The sequence below is a fragment of the Stenella coeruleoalba genome (assembly GCF_951394435.1).
Source record: "Stenella coeruleoalba genome assembly, chromosome: 10".
In the NCBI taxonomy this organism is placed as follows: domain Eukaryota; kingdom Metazoa; phylum Chordata; class Mammalia; order Artiodactyla; family Delphinidae; genus Stenella; species Stenella coeruleoalba.
In genome coordinates, this window is record NC_137156.1 from 53,289,510 (window position 1) to 53,311,427 (window position 21,918).

General features: G+C 41.5%; 1 protein-coding gene across 3 annotated transcripts in view; it reads right to left on the minus strand.

The window, feature by feature from the left end:
• GLB1 (galactosidase beta 1) overlaps positions 1-21,918 on the minus strand; it is a 90,612-nt gene that overhangs the window by 24,898 nt on the left and 43,796 nt on the right. For all 3 annotated transcript variants that reach the window (XM_079932964.1, XM_079932963.1, XM_079932962.1), the window contains 3 exons: positions 7,414-7,488; positions 4,599-4,688; positions 1,191-1,304 (listed from right to left, as the gene is read on the minus strand). In XM_079932964.1, the coding sequence (XP_079789090.1) occupies positions 1,191-1,304; positions 4,599-4,688; positions 7,414-7,488 (279 nt within the window). The remainder of the gene's footprint in view (positions 1-1,190; positions 1,305-4,598; positions 4,689-7,413; positions 7,489-21,918) is intronic.

The following is a 21,918-nucleotide window of genomic DNA, read 5'->3' on the forward strand; positions in this document are numbered from 1 at the left end:
CCAGGAAAGTCCTTTATTTTTTATTTTTTAAATTAAATTTTTATTTTGTATTGGGGTGTAGTTGATTTACAACATTGTGTTCGTTTTAGGTGTACAGCAAAGTGGTTCAGTTATACATACAAACGTATGTATTCTTTTTCATATTCTTTTCCCATATAGGTTATAACAGAGTGTTGAGTAGCCCGTGTATGTATTTTTAACAGAAAGGGGATAGAGGCAAAAATTCCAGGGGAAGATTCCTAGTACAGGAACCTCTTCACGTTCTCACAGCAAAAAGGCAGTCACAAAAAGTAGCTTCTAAACAACATGGAGAGAGGAGACAAAATCAGACAAACGAGATAAAATCAGTGAGTTAGGTGGAATAGTCTCACTTCAAGATACCTGACATGATGCATTAACCACAAAGATGAAATAATAAAATGAGGGGAAACAACAGGTATTTTAGCAGCAACATATTCCTAGTTTTGTTAAATGCAAGATTAAAAAAAAAAATGACCGTAATTCACTAAGACAACCCCCAGATTGAAATTTTAGGAACTGCTGCCAGTATGCACATAATGTCTTAGACACTTGCTGCCGCTGAAATTAAAGCCGTGAATGACAACAGAATGGAAATACTTTCATTTAAAATTTTCTGAACAAGTTTTCTTGGTTAGGAAAAATCTCTTCGTGTGTTTTTTTTCACATGATTGTTTCAGTGAGAGGAAGGGAAATCCTAAAATGTTATCTTTACTTTGCTACAAAACCAAAGCCTTTGTGTCTTTTTGCTCTAATTATCAGGAACAAGCCGACAGAATATAATTTCTCATGTAATGAAGACCCACAGTTACATGAGTCATCCGGGGTGTACAAACGGACCCTGCCCTCCAGGAGCAAAGAAGACATGGGTGACACACATGGTCAATCAGAGGGGATGGCCCTGGATGTGGGGCAACCAGGGAGCTTTCCGAGGAGGTGGGGCCTTAAGCACAGTCCTGCGGTTCGGATGGGTGAGGGGGTGTATCTCAGGTAGACAGAGCACAGGTGAGGCTACCTCAGCAAGCAAGGGGCGGAGCTAAGGGGCATCACGAGGAGGGGTAGAGCCTGAGGATGGAAAGGCAGCAACGGCCTTGACTGTCATGTTACCAAGTGCAACCCACAAACCCCCTCTCCCGTGGGGGCAGACCCACAAGTACAGAGAGAATTCTTACCCCATCCACAGAGACGTAGGCCCGATCATGGACGCCATTGAAGGGCGAAGAGAGGGGTGTTGGGTCGCTGCAGTCTTGAGGAAGTGTTGTTCGGTACAGCACAAACCCAAAGTACTGGTTAGAGAAGGATGCAAGAAAAAGACATCACTCTTGCCATTCACGTTAGGAGAACTTGGTCACCCTCGATCTGTGTGAAAGTGACATTTCTAAAACCAGAGGAATGAAATGCTTCCCCAGCCTCGGCAAAAATTCCATCTGAGAGAAGGGAACCAGCTTCATCTTCGGGTCATAGAATAAAACTATCACAGCAGCGAACTGCAAGGAAGCCTGAAGAGTGTTTTGTCAAACGTCACCTCCCCTCCCACAAGAGGGAACTGGGCCCTGGAATGTGTTAAGTGATTTGCCCAGAATCACTCAGGGGGATCCCATCCTATATATCCCAAAGTTATTTCTGTTACCTCAAAAACCAGAACCGCGGGCTTCCCTGGTGGCGCAGTGGTTGAGAGTCCGCCTGCCGATGCAGGGGACACGGGTTCGCGCCCCGGTCTGGGCCGCGGAGCGGCTGGGCCCGTGAGCCATGGCTGCTGAGCCTGCGCGTCCGGAGCCTGTGCTCCGCAACGGGAGAGGCCACAACAGTGAGAGGCCCGCGTACCGCAAAAAAAAAAAAACAAAAAAACCAGAACCAAAGACAACAACAACAAAAGGCAAATGGCAACAGAATGCTCGGTAAAACATTCTCCAGATCCTTGGGCCAAATCCGCTCTAACATACAAAACAGGAGTCAATCAGAAACTGTTTAAAGTGGAGGCACGAGGGAAACCGACAGGGATGGGGGTGTAACCTGTCGCTAAGTCAGTAAGTACTTTGAGAGCTGGGATCCCTGGTCCGAAAGGAAGGCCCCAACCGTCAGCCTCGGTTTGTGGCTTCCTGCTGTGGCCATTAGCTGGGGGAGGTGGATAAATCCTGAGTCATACAAGAGAGCCCAAATGGAAATCCAGCAGGGAACAGAGACAAAGTTCCCTACTCCTCGGGCCCCAAAAGAAAGTGCACCCCAGGTAAGTGGAGAGATGCCTTGCAGGAGTGGAAGGAAAACGCTAACACACGTTCCTGTGTTGCAGGAAAGTGCTGAACTCAAGAAATGCTATTGCTGTCGCCAGCCAAACCTTCAAGTGCAAGGATGCCTCCCTCCCAGACTCCAAATCTCCATCTCTCTCTTGTTTTTATCTTTTGAAAGTACCAAAGTGGTGAGTCCTAACTCAGAGGCCGAGGAAGACTTAGCCAGGGGTTTCCAGGAGGGGAGCAGAAGCTGAGATGCTCCCTGCAAAGGCAAAGCTGAGGCCTCTGGGGATGGGGTGGGGGGCAGCTGCAGGGGTACCAGGGCTGCACCCCAATCCCTGCAGCTGTGCCCGCCAAAGGGTTTGCTGGAAATAAATCTTCTATGGGCTTGTCTCAGATCTGAAACAGCCAGGGCCCAGGAGCCCCACCCGATCTGAGAGCACTGCCTTGGCCAAAGATGAGAGAGCAGAAGGGGTCTGAGGAAGAACAAGGGCTGCCGGTGTCTACACGTGAACCTGGGATTCACTTCCCAGGTTCCTACTGCTCTGTGTCGTGTCTTGTCTGATGTGCTCAGACCCTACTAGGTGGAGAAGACAGGTAGATGAAGACGTGGACGTACAGTCAGTGTGTGTTAGAACCAGAGAAAGAACCTACCCAACCCTAATGAAAAAGTGTGGGGTGGGGAGCTTAATTATTCATTTTTATTTATCACAAAGCAGTGCAGTTGGAGTGAAATCACAAGTATAACAATAGTAACTGGAGGCAAAATACGTTAAAGTGAGATCAGATGTGCTATTATTCCCTCGAGAAGGTGATCTCTCCGGGAAGTCAGAAAGGAGGGCCGAGATAACTTTCCATTTCAAAAAACAGGGCTGAGATCCTAAGTGATCAAACTGAACATTGAACCAAAGGCAAATGGGCATGGGCATCCTGAAATGGTGCCCTGAGAAGAACACATCACCGCTGTCACATTTGCGCCAAAAATGTTTCACTGAATCTAACCAGTGAGGGGCCGTATACAAAACTGGGCTGACCTCTTCAGACATGTCCATGTCATGAGAGAAAGAAAAAAAGACTCAGGAACCGTTTCAGATGAAAGAAGACAATGTGTGATCATGAACTGGAAACTGGACTGAAAGAAGACAATGTGTGATCATGAACTGGAAACTGGACTGAAAAAAAGTTAAGCTATGAAGGACACCATTGTAATAACCAGGGCTACCTGACTTTGGAATGTGTATTAGATAATAAGATTGTATCAATGCTCAATTTCTTTCTTTTTTTAAAAATAAATTTATTTATTTATTTATTTAAAAATTTTGGCTGCGTTGGGTCTTCGTTGCTGCACGGGTTTTCTCTAGTTGTGGTGAGCTGGGGCTACTCTCTGTTGCAGTGCGCGGACTTCTCGTTGCGGTGGCTTCTCGTTGCGGAGCACAGGCTCTAGACACACGGGCTCAGTAGTTGTGGCTCACGGGCTTAGTTGCTCCGTGGCACGTGGGATCTTCCCGGACCAGGGCTAGAACCCGTGTCCCCTGCATTGGCAGGCGGATTCTTAACCGCTGTGCCACCAGGGAAGTCCCAATGCTAAATTTCTTAAGGGTGATCATTATTTATGGTCGTGTAGGATAATGTCCTTTTTAAAAATATATGCTATAATATTTAAAGGTGAAGTGTCATGATGTTGACAACTACCTCAAACTGCTGAAAAAAAAAAGCAGTTGACTGCGTATACACACAGAGAAAGATAAAGCAAGTGAAGTAACTGTTAACACTTGGTGAATCCAGGTGAAAGCTCTACGGGTGTTGTACTATTCTGGCAAGTTTTCCAAAATAAAAAGTTGGGGAAAACTTTTACAATAAAGATGGGGCTGTGGCCTGGAGATTAAACACACACACAGACACACACACACACACGATGTACTGTTCTTGTTCTCTTCAAAAGCAGGAAAAAGAATCTCTAATAACCTAATCTATTAAGAACACAGTCCTTCTACCTTTGAGCTAAGGACAAATAATTGTCTTTTTTGAGTAATAAAATAGTGGTTTTCCTCTGATACCTTATACGAAAGATTAATTATGTCCTAAATATACTCAATTTATAGCTTGTACAGAATTATGCTGAAGCAGGTTGAGCTACGACCTATCTGATAATAAGAAATGGGGGGAAAACACAGGAAAGATCAGCTCACCATGTAGTACTTAGAACTAAAGAGAGCGTGGAGATCCATGGTTAATTTATGTGGGGTCTGATTTATCTACTTACCGTTTTGGTTTCTGTGTTCAGAACAGGCAGTGCAGAAAGCACATTTTTGCAAGTAGAAAAAAGGTGAAGCATTACCTTTGAAGGCCTACCTGTTTCACCTGGATAAATGTCAAGGGATAAACGCTTTTTACGGGTCCAGAGGGACACAGAATGTCGAGAGCTTCCTCCACTGTCTTTAACTGAAAAGAAACAAAAGCGGCATTCACTCACTGTCACCCCTCCCTGGTAATCACAGTTGAGAATAACGTCATTGACCAACCCCTAAATAAATTGAAATGGTTCAAATTCTACTTAGTGCTGTCCCCCAGTCACCTTCAATCAATTCCATCTATTCCTTAACTCTGGATGAAAATTAACAGATGATAAACTTAAAAATAGTTTCAAACATACCTATCTGCAAACACAACCTCCTGTATATGAAAGGCCCTTAAAATGCATGAAAACCAAAGCTCCGTAAAGCCTTCCCACCACTCCCAATGAAGTAGCTCCGACTGTGCCCACCTCTGAATTGGTCTGCAGCATGTTTCCCACACCTGTATCACTTTCCAGTTGTTTATACCACTGCTGTCCTTGCTGACCGTCAGCTTCTTAAGGGCAGGGTCTGTACTGAGCTCACCTCCAATGCCAGCACAAGGAAGACACTCAATTCATACTTACGATTGTGTATTCTTGCAGCTCATGGTGTTTATTCTGATGCAATAACAACAATGATAATGGCTATGAGCTCTGGCTGCCTCACCAAACTCCAGGGGAGACATCACTTTACCCGCATACCTCACTGAATCCTCACAACACCGGGAAAAGCAGGCATTATGGTCCCTTTTTAGTAAAGAAGAAATGGGGCTCAGAGCAGCTCACTTGAATCAAGGCGCAGACAGGATTTGCAGTTAGGTTTGGCTCCAAACCCAGGGCTTTCCCTAATACGATACTGGTCAGGAATTTTTTTTTTTTTTTGGTATGCAGGCCTCTCACTGCTGTGGCCTCTCCCGTTGCGGAGCACAGGCTCTGGATGTGCAGGCTCAGTGGCCGTGGCTCAAGGGCCCAGCCGCTCCTCAGCATGTGGGATCTTCCCAGACCGGTGCACGAACCCACGTCCCCTGCATCGACAGGCGGACTCTCAACCACTGCGCCACCAGGGAAGCCCCGGTCAGGAATCCATCAATTCAGCTGAGTGGGTGCTCTCCCACTTGGACAACTAAAGGAACTCAACTCATGGTGAAAGCTTTTATCCTATATAACTATGTTCTACTTAAACTTCATTTAGTTATTTGCTATCTTCAATTGTATATATTTAGTTTCTGGTCTCACAATTTTCCTTCCTGGTAAACAAAATGTGCTCTGGTACTAAGGTAGCTATGTTTTAGCAATGTTGTTGTTTGAAACATTTGCAGTTATTTTCTGTTGCATAAAAATAAAATTTTCACAGCTCTGTAAAGACATAAATCGGGACTCTCCTGGTGGCACAGTGGTTAAGAATCACCTGCCAAGGGCTTCCCTGGTGGCGCAGTGGTTGAGAGTCCGCCTGCCGATGCAGGGGACACGGGTTCGTGCCCCAGTCTGGGAAGATCCCACGTGCCGCAGAGCGGTTAGGCCCGTGAGCCGTGGCCGCTGAGCCTGCAGGTCCAGAGCCTGTGCTCTGCAACGGGAGAGGCCACAACAGTGAGAGGCCTGTGTACCTCAAAAAAAAAAAAAAAAAAAAAAGAATCGCCTGCTAATGCAGGGGACACAGGTCTGATCCCTGGTCCGGGAAGATCCCACATGCCGCAGAGCAACTAAGCCCATGCGCCACAACTACTGAAGCCCATGCACCCTAGAGCCCGTGCTCCGCAACAAGAGAAGCCACCACAATGAGAAGGTCATGCTCCGCAACGAAGAGTAGCCCCTGCTAGCCACAACTAGAGAAAGCCCACACGCATCAATGAAGACCCAGCACAGCCAAAAATTAAAAAAATTTTCAAAAAGACTCAAACCAACCCTTTCCTTAAGTAGTAGTAGCAATGAAGAAGTAGAAGATACTCCCTTTACAAGTGTGATTAAAGTTTGGTTAATCTAAAGCAAGATTCCTATCAGGCAGAGAGACCACATTCTTTGTAGATCATAACACACCTATCCGACACTAGGTGGAAAATGTTACAAGAGCTCAACCAACCAATGATACATCAAAGGGCTTCATGAATGGAAAAATTATACAATCATGTTTGGTATTTTGCTTAAAGATAAAAACTTATGATGCTATTTTAGAATTATCAAGATTCTTAAGAAATATGTAACTTTTTTTTCCTTGTGAGTTAACCCATGTAGGAGTTAGGGATTATCAGAGGGGAAAACCTGAAGACACAGATGGTCAAAACAAATTGATTTGGGCTACGTCACTCCTATCAAATGAAACCTCGCTTCTTTGTCTCTTTCCCTAGAATAAAATGGTCTTCACTCATATTTATGATTCATTTCTAGCTTTCCCCCCTGATTTCCCAATTACCATATAAGCCACGAGGACATAATTTTGAGATGGAGGGGAGTGTATAATTGAGGGTTAATGCCTGTGCCTTTTGAGAACCCCCTCTGAGAAAGGTGAATTATAGAAAAGAACATCACCAGCCATAACAATAAGGTACACGTTATTCCCACAAGGGCTCCTAGTACTGCTTTTGACATGGATAATGGAACCAAAATGATCTAAGAATGCCCGCTCGTGCCCCATGTGCTCACCCTGTCAACATGCACACAGAGTCTCTCACCTCCCGTGTCCCTGTTTTCCCAGAAACATCATCCACCCCATCAGTCTCACAGAAAACAAGTTCACAGAAAAATAACGAACCGATTCCCCAGCGTAACACTTTCACTCACGATTGCTGAATTCCACTTCCTCACACTCAATGTTTCTGTCATTTTGTTTTTTCTTACCTTTTTCAGACCAACTTTTCCATATGCAAACTTCGGTGTGGATGGAGGGATAGGGCCTTCCGGTACTTTTTCAAACTATAAACCAGAGTGGAAAAAGACAGAAAAGAAAAACAGCTGTTAAACTCTCAGAAACATATCTATACAATTCATGTTTCAAAAGGAGGGTCAAAGAGTCAAACAACAGTGCCAGTGATTTTTGGAAAGGCAAAGGAACCAAAAACTCTCCCCAAAACAGAATCTAAGTGTATAACTTTGTCTGTTCTTTAAGCTCCAGGAATCATTCAAATAATTATAGAACAAAAGACTTCAAACCGAAAGCAAAAACAAGTAGAGAGAATAAAGGTGACAGCAGAAGATTGAAGTGGAGGAGAAAAGGAAGAAGGTACATGGTAAAACGGACTCTGAAGGGAGGGAGTTTACAGTAGGAAAAGATGGTATTTGCAGATTAAATCTCATTGGTAGATTAAAGTTTTGTGTCAATGTTAAATTTGCTGTGGTTATATAAGAGCATATTCCTGCCTATTCTTACAAAATACACACTCAAGTATTTAGGGGTAAAGGGTCCTGATGTCTGCAACGCTCCAGAGGTTTAGGGAACACACGGGCTTGGCGAGGGGCAAATGATGACGCAAATAGAGTGAAATGTTGACAGGGGTGAATCTGGATGTGGAATATACAAGTGTTCTTTGTAATATTCCTAGTCTTGAAACTTTTCTGTAAGCTTGAAATTATTTTTCAATAAAAAAATTTAGAAAATAAAAATATTTTATTTTCTAAATAAAATATTAAATATGTACATACACAGAGTCACACACACAATTTATATTAACATCAGAAGGTATGGGTGTAATTCCCAGGTCTTAAAAACATCTATGTCCATCTGGAATCTCCAAATAGGTTGTATTATGATCTGTCAGGATCCTTACAGTTCTTTCTTTCCTCCTTTCTCCCTTCCTTCCTTCCTTCCTTCCTTCCTTCCTCTCTCTTGCTCTCTCTGCTTCCCTTTTTAAAAGTAATAAAAAAGAAGAGGATAAAACACTGCTATAGTAAAAAGCGATAGTCTCCTGACTCACTATTCTCTTAGTTCTGTTCTTCAGAGGAAACCATTTTAAAATCATTTAATTCTTCCAATTTTTTGCTTCTTTTAGTCTCTAAATAATATACTCATCTGCTATTTCTTGTTCAATCAATTTAAAGCATGATTATTGATTTCTTTAATACATGGGATTTAGCTCAGCTGTACTCTTCTGGGTATCTCCCTTTCTTACCAATGTGGTTATGTCATTTTCACTTTCTCTACTGGTTAAATTTGTAGCTTTAAATAATATCATATACTTATATCTCAGTTCTAACCAACTAAGACATCCCTTGTGTCCACACATTTAAAGATAAGGCCATTTGCACGCTTTGCTGAGCTCTCCTCTCCACTCCCACCTCCAAACCATCAACTTTACTTTTTACATTGTCAAGGTTAAAGGTCTAGTCTATAGCCATAAGTCCTCCCTTCAAGTGTACATTGACTCTAAATTAAAAATCAGGGCTTCCCTGGCGGTACAGTGTTAAGAATCCGCCTGCCAATGCAGGGGACACGGGTTCAAGCCCTGGTCCAGGAAGATCCCACATGCCGTGGAGCAACTAAGCCCATGTGCCACAACTACTGAGCCTGTGCTCTAGAGCCCGCGAGCCACAACTACTGAGCCCATGGGCCACAACTACTGAAGCCCTCGCACCTAGAGCCTGTGCTCTGAAACAAGAGAAGCCACCTTAATGAGAGGCCTGTGCACCACAACAAAGAGTAGCCCCCACTCGCTGCAACTAAAAAGAAAGCCTGCATGCAGCAACGAAGACCCAACACAGCCAAAAAAAAAAAAAAATCACCAATGCTCACATTATTATAATTATATAAATATTGCTCTCTGCACAGCTAAGTGGCGGATATGTACTGGGATGGCATGTTCTCTCTCCTTGTAGATGATTTTTTTCTCTTCTTTTCCCTGGGGTTTCTAATTGCTTTCTTTTTTCTTGTCTGCCGTTAGGTTAACACCTGTTTAGGTTGTTCCAAATTTCCAGAGATGGTATCAAGTTTCTCCCACCACTCTTTTCCCCCCCTTGAAAACTTCCTACTGGAACCCTCAGTCTTCTTGCTCCAAGGCTTGACAGTCAAGGATTTTTTTTAAACTTTTATATTTTATTTATTTATTTATTGTCCCGCCGCATGGCTTGTGGTATCTTGATTCCCTGACCAGGGATTGAACCTGGGCCCACAGCAGTGAAAGCGCCGAGTCCTAACCACTGGACCACCAGCAAATTCCCTGACAGTCCAGGATTCACCTTCATTATTCTTCTGGCTTTTCCCTCCTGTTTCTAGACTCTCATGACTTCCTCATTTCACTAGAGAAATCTCAAGTAACTTCCTAAGGACTGGTACATGGGAGGTAAACTTCCTGAATCTTTGCAATGTCTGAATATGTCACATTTAATTAATAATTTGGATGAGTATAGAATTCTATATTGAAAATCATTTTCCCTTAGAATGACAAGGGTACTGTTCTGTGTCCTCTATCACCTGCTGTGGCTCGTGCCAGGCGCATTCCTGAAAAAGGTGACCAGCTTTTTCTCTCTAGAAGCTTGTAGGCTGTTTATCCTCGATGTCCTAAATTTTTATAAGGATGTGTCTGGATACATATATTTTTTACATTCATTATGCTAGGCAACTCAGATATCCTTTTCTGTTTTGGAAAAAAATTCTGTACTGTTTCTTTGATGTTTTCTTTTTCTCCATTTTTCTCCCCCTTCCTTGTAAGTAACCTGCACATCCTAGATTCTTCCTCTGTACGTCTCATATATTCTCTCTTGTTTCCATCTCTGTCTTCTGGTTCTAATTTCTAGGATACTATTTTTAATTTCCAATAACTTTTTCTTGGTCTCCTTTATCCAAGTATCCTGTTCTTATTTTATGGATGCAATATCTTCTCAAATCTCTCTAAAGGATATAAATTTGAGAAAGTTTGCTTTGTTTTGTTTAAGATCTCTCCTGTCTCCTGAATTCTCTGTTGCCTTTAGGGTTATTTTTCTGTTTATTTCATCTTGGTCTTTCTCTTTCCCTTTGCAGGTTTTACGGATGTGCTCAAACGTCTGGCCGTCATCCTTAGTTGTGTATTCATATTTAACGGTAATGCAGATGAATGCGCTAGCATTTGCACACTCAGCTTCTCTCTGCCAGTCTTGCTCTGGGTACAGGAGCCAGGCTTGTGCCGTTGGGAGCTTTGTTTTAGGGTGACTTGGCAGGGAGTCAGACATAATATATGGGGTCTTTGCTCTGGGGCTGTTCTTTTTTTTTTTTTTTTTTCCAAAAAAAAAATCCTCTGATTTTCTAACTGATAGAAAGATGCTTCCCTGATGGATAGTCTATTTCAAAGTGGGGTGAAGAAATGAAGGACATGACAGGAACTATGTAGAGTTTCATCAGCCTTCCCATTTTCAGCTTTCATTTTCATCCTTTTCATTTCCACCCTTTCATTTCCATGCCTGCATTTCCAGGGCCCTGGCTCTCCAGGGTTCTTTAGGGCCGATCTCTCCCTGTTCCCTGTTCCTATAACCAACTCCCTTTCCATCATCACTGGGAACCTAGATTTTCTCATCCTACTTCTTCAGTCACCATTGCTCCACCTATTTTTGTTTCCCAGAAATCCGCTGAAATCTCTCATGCATGGACAGCTCCCCTCTTGTTGGCTTCATCAGGAAAAAAAAAAAAATCCTTTTTTATCATTTAGTAACATTTTGGAAGGGGGAAGAGACAAATATGTAGACAGACAGCCATCTTGAACTGGGAACCCTTTGTAGTTCTAATATTCTATGAGTCTATATTTCTGTGAAAAATTTTTTGAAAGATCATATTAAAAATGATCTTCATGACTCATAGTAACATGAATGTGAGGCCAGAGTTATTGCTAATCTTAGAGGAAGATGTAAGATCTCTCTTCCCAGCTTTCCCTGAAGTCTAGACCATATTCTTTCTTCTTTGTAAGCTGACCCACTCCATTCCCCCCCACCCCCATTCTGGTCAATAAAATAAGTAAACACAAATCCACAGAGGAGACCTGACAGTTGTACAATTCGTTTTCTGAGGTCCCCTATTCACTGCACATGGGAGTGACCATGGTACATCTAACTCCTGAGCCAGGACTGCAATCCCTCTACCACATTGGAAGAAAGAGTCACTGCACAGACACCTTTATTCAACCTACATTCAGCCAGTTCTCTCATCTTATTTACTACTCACAAAGACCTTCATAGCTAGTTATTATATTTCCTTTTTAGAGCTGAGACTGAGGAACTTGCTCAAGATTTTAAAGAGGGCAAGGGAGGGAGCTGGGACTTTGACTCCAAGTCTAGTGTTGTTTCTACAGCTCCATCTTGACTCCTTTTTTGCTGAACAATAATAGAGTAGAAAGTGTCTTACCCCATAATTCCAAAACCAAAAAATCTCACAAAACCTTCTCTCTTCTAGTTTTCCTCCTACACTCCCTCCCCGCTTAAGCACACATAAAGATAGGAGGTAATTTTGTAATTTGCTACTGCCACTTACCAAAAGCACTTTTTTTTTTTTTTTTTGCGGTACGCGGGCCTCTCGCTGTTGTGGCCTCTCCCATTGCGGAGCACAGGCTCCGGACGCGCAGGCTCAGCGGCCATGGCTCACGGGCCCAGCCGCCCCGCGGCACGTGGGATCTTCCCGGACCGGGACATGAACCCGTGTCCCCTGCATCGGCAGGAGGACTCTCAACCACAGCGCCACCAGGGAAGCCCCAAAAGCACTTTTGACATGACCAAATAGTAACAATAATTTTATTTACTTGCATATTACAGTCAAACGAATATGACAGAATTTACCTATGGTTATGTATGGTTTACATAACCATAACCTTTCAATATTAGGAGTTGAATTATTTCCAACTTTTGATATTATAAATAATATTGCAATGAACAACTTCATGTCTATAGCATTTTCCATGTTCAGAATGTTTTTTAATAAAGTTCCAAGTGAGGGGTCATTAGGTCAAATGATATAAGCATTTTATATGATTCTTTTTTTTTTTTTTTTGCGGTACGCGGGCCTCTCATTGTTGTGGCCTCTCCCGTTGCGGAGCACAGGCTCCGGACACGCAGGCTCAGAGGCCATGGCTCACGGGCCCAGCCGCTCCGCGGCATGTGGGATCCTCCTAGACCGGGGCACGAACCCGTGTCCCTTGCATCGGCAGGCGGACCCCCAACCACTGCGCCACCAGGGAAAGCCCTATATGATTCTTAATATAGTGTATGCCAAAGCTTTCACCAAATGTCTATACTTGTTTATGTCTTTTGCCCAATTATCTAATTGGATCTTGAATTTTTAATCAGTGGTATGAGCTCATTATATTCTCATTATTAAGCCTCCATGTGACTATTCCACTTGCCACAATCTTCTGTCTTTAAAAAAAAAATTATAGTGAATTTTCATTGACTATCATACAGCAAAATTCTAATCTTCTGTCCAACTAATTAATATGTCAGAAAAGAAATAGACAAATATGCCAAAATATTATACTTCTGAACCTTTATTTCTCCATAGTAATTTGTACTTTAATCATAGTTTTAAGAGCAGTCATAAATACTGCTTCTTATCCTACCTGTTTAGATGGACCAATTCAACATGGGAAGCAGCTCTTTTCCCAGTGTAATACAATAGATTCAATGGTGACCAACTTTTCTTTTCCCAAGATCTCTAATGTTTTCATTCATTCATCTAACAAGCTCTTAGGAAGTACTTTGGGAAATTCCCTGGCCAGAGTTTAGGACTCCATGCTTTTACTGCCAGGGCCCGGGTTCAGTCCCTGGTCAGGGAACTAAGATCCCACAAGCCGTGGCAAAAAAAAGGAAAGTACTTTGTGTCAGGTCTTACGCTTGGTACTAAGGATAATAACAGCCCCTAGTCCAGAGTGAGAATGTATAAACAAGTTATATTAGCAAACTAGGAGAAGTTGTGTCTTCAAGATTTCCACAGTATAATGTGGTGACAGAAAACAAAGTGTAACTAAATCTTTAGAGAGACGAATCAAAGACAAACCCCAGAGAAGGTAAAGAGATGTGTCCTCATTTTCCAGATGGATAAGGGCAGAGGGACCAGTTTGTGCAGATGCCAGGAGCTGTAAACTGCACCTCCTGTAAAATTCTAGAATTTTATGTACCTTCATTTTAAGGCTAGAGACTCACATATAAGAAAGTGAGAACTGAATAGCACAGGGAACTATATTCAATATCTTGTAATAACCTATAATGGAAAAGAATCTGAAAAAGAATGAAAAAGTACTGAATCACTTTGCTGTACACCCCGAACCTGACACAACATTGTAAATTAACCACACTTCAATATTTTTAAAGTGGTACCAAAAAAAAGGGGGAGAATTGAAAGATGAGGCTTGACGAAAACAGGGGCAGAGTCATGGAAGGCATCCTGACCAGATCAGCATTTCAGAGAAACCACTCTGGAAGACAGACTAGAAAAACCAGGTCTGTAGGAAATGAATAGACTAATGCCACAAGAGTACAGGTGACGCTTTAAAAGACTATCTGTTTGGATTAGCAGATGCAAACTATTATATATAGGAAGGATAAACAACAAGGTCCTACTGTATAGCATAGGGAACTATATTCAATATCTTGTGATAAACCATAATGGAAAAGAATATGAAAAAGAATATATATATATATGTATAACCGAGTCACTTCTGCTGTAGCAGAAATTAACACAACGTTGTAAATCAACTATACTTCAATAAATTTTTTTAAAAAAGACTAACATTCATTAAGTAATATTCACATCGAAATCCTTAATTATCAGACGTAAACACTGTGTCCACCAGCAACATGGATCATCAAGAGACAGCTGTGTCTACCCATTGAGCTAATGTCATTCCAGCCATAAACCAAGAAGGACTATCAATCAGCCAGTGTAGACTGGTCCTGGGTCAAGTTTCAAACTTCATTAAGCTTCTGAGGTACTGAAAATCACGATGGCCATTCTCTCATGTCCAGTCCCCGCCCAGCTTCACTACCACCCTCATGGAATTCCGAGATCCCCTCCAGTCATCAAGGTCCTCAACTACAACTTAATTTCTGCAGAATGACCCATCTTCAGAAAGTCAGCTGGACTCATCTTTGATGGAATCCCTATAAAGAATTGGAACAAAACTCTTTAAAAAATCGGTCTGAAATTCATTCAAAAGCATACAAAAATAAACTCACCACTGCCCCTCTCAGGAATTGCTACCAAGGAGGAGGTCGCTACCCTATGGTATTACGCTTCATCCTCGAGGTCAAGGTGTTAACCACGTCTGGTTGAGTTTTACCCACACCAAAGAGAATACATTTAAAAATGCAAATGTCACGAACTTTGTCACGCCTTGAAGAGTCCTGTGTAAGGGCTGCCTGGAGTCTTCACCGCTGAGCACAAGCTTATGCAGTCTGCTGGGAAATTCCCATCTCTGGGAGTCCATGTCAGTGAAAGAGACTGTCCATCTCCACCCAGCTTACTCTTGAGATGAACTAAAGAAGAGACCCATTCGACTTTTTAAGTCTTTGGTGAAGGAAAGAGGCAGAAAGAGCTATATATGGGAGTATTTATGATCCCATTTCTTTTCCTCGATGCAGACAAATACTTTGAATACCATCTAACAAACCATCGAAGTGAACATCTACAAAGGCTCATAAGAAAGAGCTCACTTTTAAAGTCGTTCATTTCTCTCTTCCAAACCTGAAATATCAAAAAAGAGAAGTGGGGAAAGATGACCACATCTTAAGCTGCAATGTATCATAAGCTACTGAATTACATTAATTTCTGAAGACTCTGTCTCCTTCATGGGTTCATTTTACTGTGGCCACTGGTTAAATGCTTGGGATCCTCTGGGTTTGTCTTTTGCTTGGCCCGCTGCCCTTCTCACTCAGCTTCTGCGTGCAATCTCAACCTCTCCTGGACTTCAGCCTCCACCTCCACAATGAGTGCAGAATCCGTGCCAGACGGATTCTTCCTGGAGCTTCTCATTCTTAAGTGAGGTGCTTGCCAGACAGACACCTCCACCTGGATGTCCTCAGAGGCATCCTGAGCTCAACTTGCTTCTCCCTCCCCCTTCCCACCTGTGCCTTCTCTGCAACCCTCAATGTTAGCTGCTGACCCCAATACCAATCTAGTTATCCAACCAAGGTTGTAACCTGGACAAATCAATGACTCCTCATTCTTCCTCACACCGGCATTCAGCCAGTTGCCAAATTCCACCAGTTTTACCTCCTGAATATTTTTCAAATCAACTGCTTCCTCTCCACTCCCCGTTGGCCCTGCCATCATCTAACTCCTAGGTTACTGCAGCAGCTGCTGAACTCATCTTCTGCATCCAGAAGTGCCCTAAGGGAGGGTCCTAGCAGTGCGTTCTCATGGTCATAGGTTTTTGTAAAATTTGCAGAAGTAATGCAATTTAACCACAAAAGGCTAAGACCCTCGCCTCTTTCTGCTCCAGCTTTCCTGTGTTAAACATCCTCTTGGGTCAGGAGGCTTTAGAGTGGCTACAGGCATCTTTGAGATTCAACCAAAGGAGAGCTGAGGTGGGGATTTATTTAATTTGGGCACAGAATATATTTACAAGGTTCACTGTCACTCCTATGAGGAGGTAAATTATTGCTAACAGATTATGCTGACTCGCAATATGATTGTGCTCTAAGGCATCCACCTCCAGAAATATGTGGGTTGTGGAGGGGAAACAGGGTTTAAAATGTTATGGGGCCAGATCATCAAAAAATCTACAAACAATAAATGCTGGAAAGAGTGTGGAGAAAAGGGAACCCTCTTGCACTGTTGGTGGGAATGTAAATTGATACAGCCACTATGGAGAACAGTATGGAGGTTCCTTCAAAAACTAAAAATAGGACTACCATACGACCCAGCAATCCCACTACTGGGCATATACCCTGAGAAAACCATAATTCAAAAAGAGTCATGTACCACAATGTTCACTGCAGCTCTATTTACCATAGCCAGGTCATGGAAGCAACCTAAGTGTCCATCGACAGATGAATGGATAAAGAAGATGTGGCACATATATACAATGGAATATTACTCAGCCATAAAAAGAAACGAAATTGAGTTATTTGTAGTGAGGTGGATGGACCTCGAGTCTGTCATACAGAGTGAAGTAAGTTAGAAAGAGAAAAACAAATACCGTATGCTAACACATATATATGGAATCTAAAAAACAAACAAACAAAAATGGTCATGAAGAACCTAGGGGCAAGACGGGAATAAAGACGCAGACCTACTAGAGAATGGACTTGAGGACATGGGGAGGGGGAAGGGTAAGATGGGACAAAGTGAGAGAGTGGCATGGACATATATACACTACCAAATGTAAAATAGATAGCTAGTGGGAAGCAGCCGCATAGCACAGGGTGATCAGCTCGGTGCTTTGTGACCACCTAGAGGGGTGGGATAGGGAGGGTGGGAGGGAGGGAGATGCAAGAGGGAAGAGATATGGGGATATATGTATATGTATAACTGATTCACTTTGTTATAAAGCAGAAACTAACACACCATTGTAAAGCAGTTATACTCCAATAAAGATGTTAAAAAAAAAATGTTATGGGGCCAGGACCTGTCTACAGAAATTTCTTCCAAATATTACAGCTCACGCATGAAAGAATTGAGAGAGATCTCCCCAGTTTAGATAACAATCCTAAATATTCATATAACGCTATCAGTAACAAAATGTGAAGCTTTCCTGTTTTTCTAAACTATCAATACTAAAAAATAAATTTCAATCAGTCACACTTGAGAGAGATTGCCAGTCTCTCTAGAGAAGAAGATTACAAACATTGTTATCATCCGAAGAGACAATAAAACAGCATGCAGCCAAAAGAATATAAGGGAAGAAGGATGGCAGAGGTGTTTCAGTTAATAAAGCCAAAATATGTTCTTAAGTTTTGTGATGTTTGCAATTATTTTAATTTAAAAAATTTAAAACTTGTAATGATTTTTAAACAATTTTTGTTGGGGTATAGTTGATTAATATTGTGTTAATTTCAGGTGTACAGCAAAGTGAATCAGTTATACATATACATATATCCACTCTTTTTTCTTTTTAGATTCTTTTCCCATATAGGCCATTACAGAGTATTGAGTAGAGCTCCCTGTGCCATACAGCAGGTTCTTATTAGTTATCTATTTTATATACAGTAGTGTGTATATGTCAATCCCAATCTCCCAATTTATCCCTCCCCTCACTTATCCCCTGGTAACGGTAAGTTTGTAATGATTTTTTTTTTTTACTCATTTAAATATACATTCGCTTTTGGTGCCTCACTCAGTACCCTTTCTGAAATGTATATCTGACTATGTCACATGGTGTATTCAGCAGCATTAATGTTCTTGGTGAAGGAGGAGGTAGCATCACCTATACCTTAAGGAGAAAGCATGGCAGTGCTGGTTCCCACTAGATGGGGAGAAGAGACCAGGATGTAAATAGAGAAGTGCAGATAATTAAAGGTCCAGTTGAGGTTGGAAGTACAAATCCCTGTTCCAGCCAGTCCACACTGAAGTTCACAGTCCTCCTGCCTGGTTTCAGGGCCAGAGTGTGACAGCAGAATGGTCCAGGCCGGTGGATTGTGGAGCAGGCGCCCTTGAACAGCAGCAGAGAGGGCTATGGAGGGTGATGGTGAAAGACTCTAACAGCCATCAATCCTAAGAGCCAGGGAAGATCAAGAAGATGTGAGGGGTTGCAGGGGTTGGGGGAGGGGGCAGAAAGAAGTAGCTAAATATATGGGAGAATAAAAACGTGAGGTTATGATGAGGCCAAAGATTAGATGATGTTTTGTGCAAGAAAAGCACATGTAAATATCTGCTTTTAAATTTGACTTGGATTGTTTTTCTATGTTAAGCATAGAAAAGCTCATTATTTCAGAAGGCAAATGATTCTAAAAATAAACCTGCCACGGGCTTCCCTGGTGGCGCAGTGGTTGAGAGTCCGCCTGCTGATGCAGGGGACACGGGTTCGTGCCCCGGTCCGGAAAGATCCCACATGCCGCGGAGCGGCTGGGCCCGTGAGCCATGGCCGCTGAGCCTGCGCGTCCGGAGCCTGTGCTCCGCAATGGGAGAGGCCACAACAGTGAGAGGCCGGCGTAGCGCAAAAAATAAAAAAAATTAAAAAAATAAACCTGCCAGCGACACCACTGAGAGGTATATACCCAAAGGAATCGAAAGCAGGGACTTGAACAGATACTTGTGCCCCAATGTTCAATGTAGTATCATTCGAAATAGCCAAAAGATGGAAACAACCCAAGTGTTCATCAAGAGATGAATGGGGTGGATAAACAAACTGTGGTATACAAGTCGTCCCTCTGTATCTGCAGAGTATTGATTTCAGGACCCCCACAGATACCAACATTCCAGGAAGCTCAAGGGACTTGAGTACATCTGCATATGTTCCGTGCACATTCTCTCATATATTTCACATCAGCTCTGCATTACTTATAATACCTAATACAGTGTAAATGCTATGTAAATAGTCGTAAATACAATGTAAATGTTATGTGAAAAATTGCCCGCGTGCAACAGACTCAAGTTTTGCTTTTTGGAACTTCCTGTAATTTTTTTTTTTTTTTAAATATTTTCAACCTGTAGTGGGTTGAGTCTGCGGATGTGGGATCCACAGATATGGAGGGCTGTCTGTATGTATACAATGAAGTATTATTCACCCATGAAAAGAAATGAACTTCTGATACATGCTATAACATGAACCTTGAAAACATTATGCTAAGTGAAATAAGTCAGACACAAAAGGAAAATATTGTATGGTTCCACTTTTGTGAAACATCTACAATATGCAAATTCACAGAGGCAGAAAGTAGACTAGCGCTTTCCGGTGGCTGAAAGGAGGGGGAAATGGGGAGTTATTGCATAATAGTTAGCGTTTCTGTCTGGGTGGATGAAAAGATTTTGTAAATAGATAATGGCGATGGTTACACAACATTATGAATGTAATTAATGCCACTGAATTGTACACTTAAAAATGGTTAAAATGACAAATTTTGTTATATATATTTTATCACAATTTAAAAAAATTAACATACAAAACCCACTGAATTGTGTACTTTAAATGGATGAAGTCTATGGTATGTGATTTATATCTAAATAAATCTGTTTAAAAATAAACAAACCTGAAGTGGTTTGTGAGATGAGGCAACAGACTGTAAAAGAAATAAGTCCACAGGCACTACAATAAAATCAAAGAAATCAGTAACTTAAAAAGGGAAGTACAATGGAATATTCATGTACAATTTAAAGAGACAAAAAAATTAAATATAGTGTATGTGGATGCATGCATTTGTGGTAAAAAAATCCCAAAAATGTGTGTGAAAGATAAATACTATTCCTCCTCCTCCCTCTGAGGAGGGAGGAGAAGAAACAGGAAATAAACCCAGCTTTATCTGTGATGTATTATTTTCTTAAAAAATCAGAAGCAAAGATTTCATAATAACCTGTGTTAAATCTAGGTACCAGGTACATGGATGTGTGTGACTTTATTTTATATATTTAACATTTTTTAAGTAGGTTATATTTTAAAGACAAATATATTTCATAATATTTCTCACAAGAAAATAAAAGACTCCTTTTATAATGATATTAGTATTAGAAACATAGAATATTTGGGAATAAACATATTAAGAAATGGACAGGGACTATTTTAATAAAACTTTAAAACAAGAAGGACATCAGAGAAGACTTGAATAGATAGAAAGGCATTTTCTTAGCTAAGACTCAGTATTGTAAATATCACCCCTAATTTGATGTATAAACTTAAAACATCAACAGGTATCTCGAGTTTTTGTTTTGTTTTGAAGTTGATAGAATAATATGGAAGTTTACATAGAAAAGTAAACTTGCAGGAATAGCCGGGGAAATACTGAAAGACTAAAGATGGAAGACTAATCCTACCAGATAATAAAACATTGTAAAGGTAACAATTAAAACAGTTTGGTATTAATAAAAGAGAAAAAAACCCAATAACATTGGGCATCCCTGGTGGCGCAGTGGCTGGGAGTCTGCCTGCCGATGCAGGGGACACGGGTTCGTGCCCCGGTCTGGGAAGATCCCACATGCCGCGGAGCGGCTGGGCACGTGAGCCATGGCCGCTGAGCCTGCGCGTCAGGAGCCTGTGCTCCGCAACGGGAGAGGCCACAACAGTGAGAGCCCCGCATACCGCAAAAAAAAAAACAAGCACAGCTAACCTATGGTGATAGGGGTCAATGGGAGGTCAATGACCAGAAGGAGCATGAGGGGAGCTTCTGGGGGGCTGTGTGTTGGTTCCAGGGGTTCACATTGTTCTATACTGAGTTGTATTTTTCGGGGGGTACATATTTCACACTTCAATAGGTAACCACTAAAAGAATAAAAATATAGTGAATAACATCCAAACTAGGGTGGGAGGGAGATGAAATAAGGAAACAAAAATAAACAGTTCAAAAGAAAGTAATAAGGGAAGACAAAACAGAAGAGCTGGACAAATAGATTATTATAAGATGGTTGAAATGAATTGATGTGTATCAAGAATTATAATGAATGACAATGAACAAGTGCACCAGTTAAAAGACAAAAATGTTCAAACTAGATTTTTTAAAAATCCAGCTATATCCTGTTTACAAGGGACATGTTTTTAATTTTTTTTTAATTGAAGTAACGTTGATTTACAATGTAGTGTTAAGTTCTGCTGTACAGCAAAGTGATTCAGTTATACATATACATTCTTTTTTATATTCATTTCCATTATGGATTATCACAGGATATTGAATACAGTTCCCCGTGCTATACAGCAGGACCTTGTTGTTTATCCATTCTGTATATAACAGTTTGCATCTGCTAATCTCAAACTCCCAATCTATCCCTCCCTCCCCCTTGGCAACCATAAGTCTGTTCTCTACGTCCGTTGAGTCTGTTTCGGGACACGTGTTTTTCTAAAAAGGATATAAAAAGGTTGAAATTAAAGCATTGTGAAAGGTATACGAGATAAATACTAACCAAAAGAATGCAGGTAGTATTAGTATCAGACAAAACAGACTTTAAGGCAAAAAGCATTATCAGAGATAGATGACTTCCATATAATGATACTAAAAGACCTAATTCTCAATCTACATACTAATAACATGGCCTCAAAAACTGACAGAACTACAAGAAGAAATACATAAACACAACTCTCTCAATAACTAATACAATAAACTGACCAAAAAATTTAGGAAGGATATCAAAGATATCAGCAGAACCATTAATAAGCTTAATCTAATGAACACATATACAGATTATAGCCAACAATTACAAAACATGAAGTCTTTTCGAGAATACACAGTATATTTGTTCATATTGGTATAGGCCAGGCTCTACCGAGAGGTTCAAGAAACTTCAAGGGATTGGTATCATGCACACTACATTCTCCA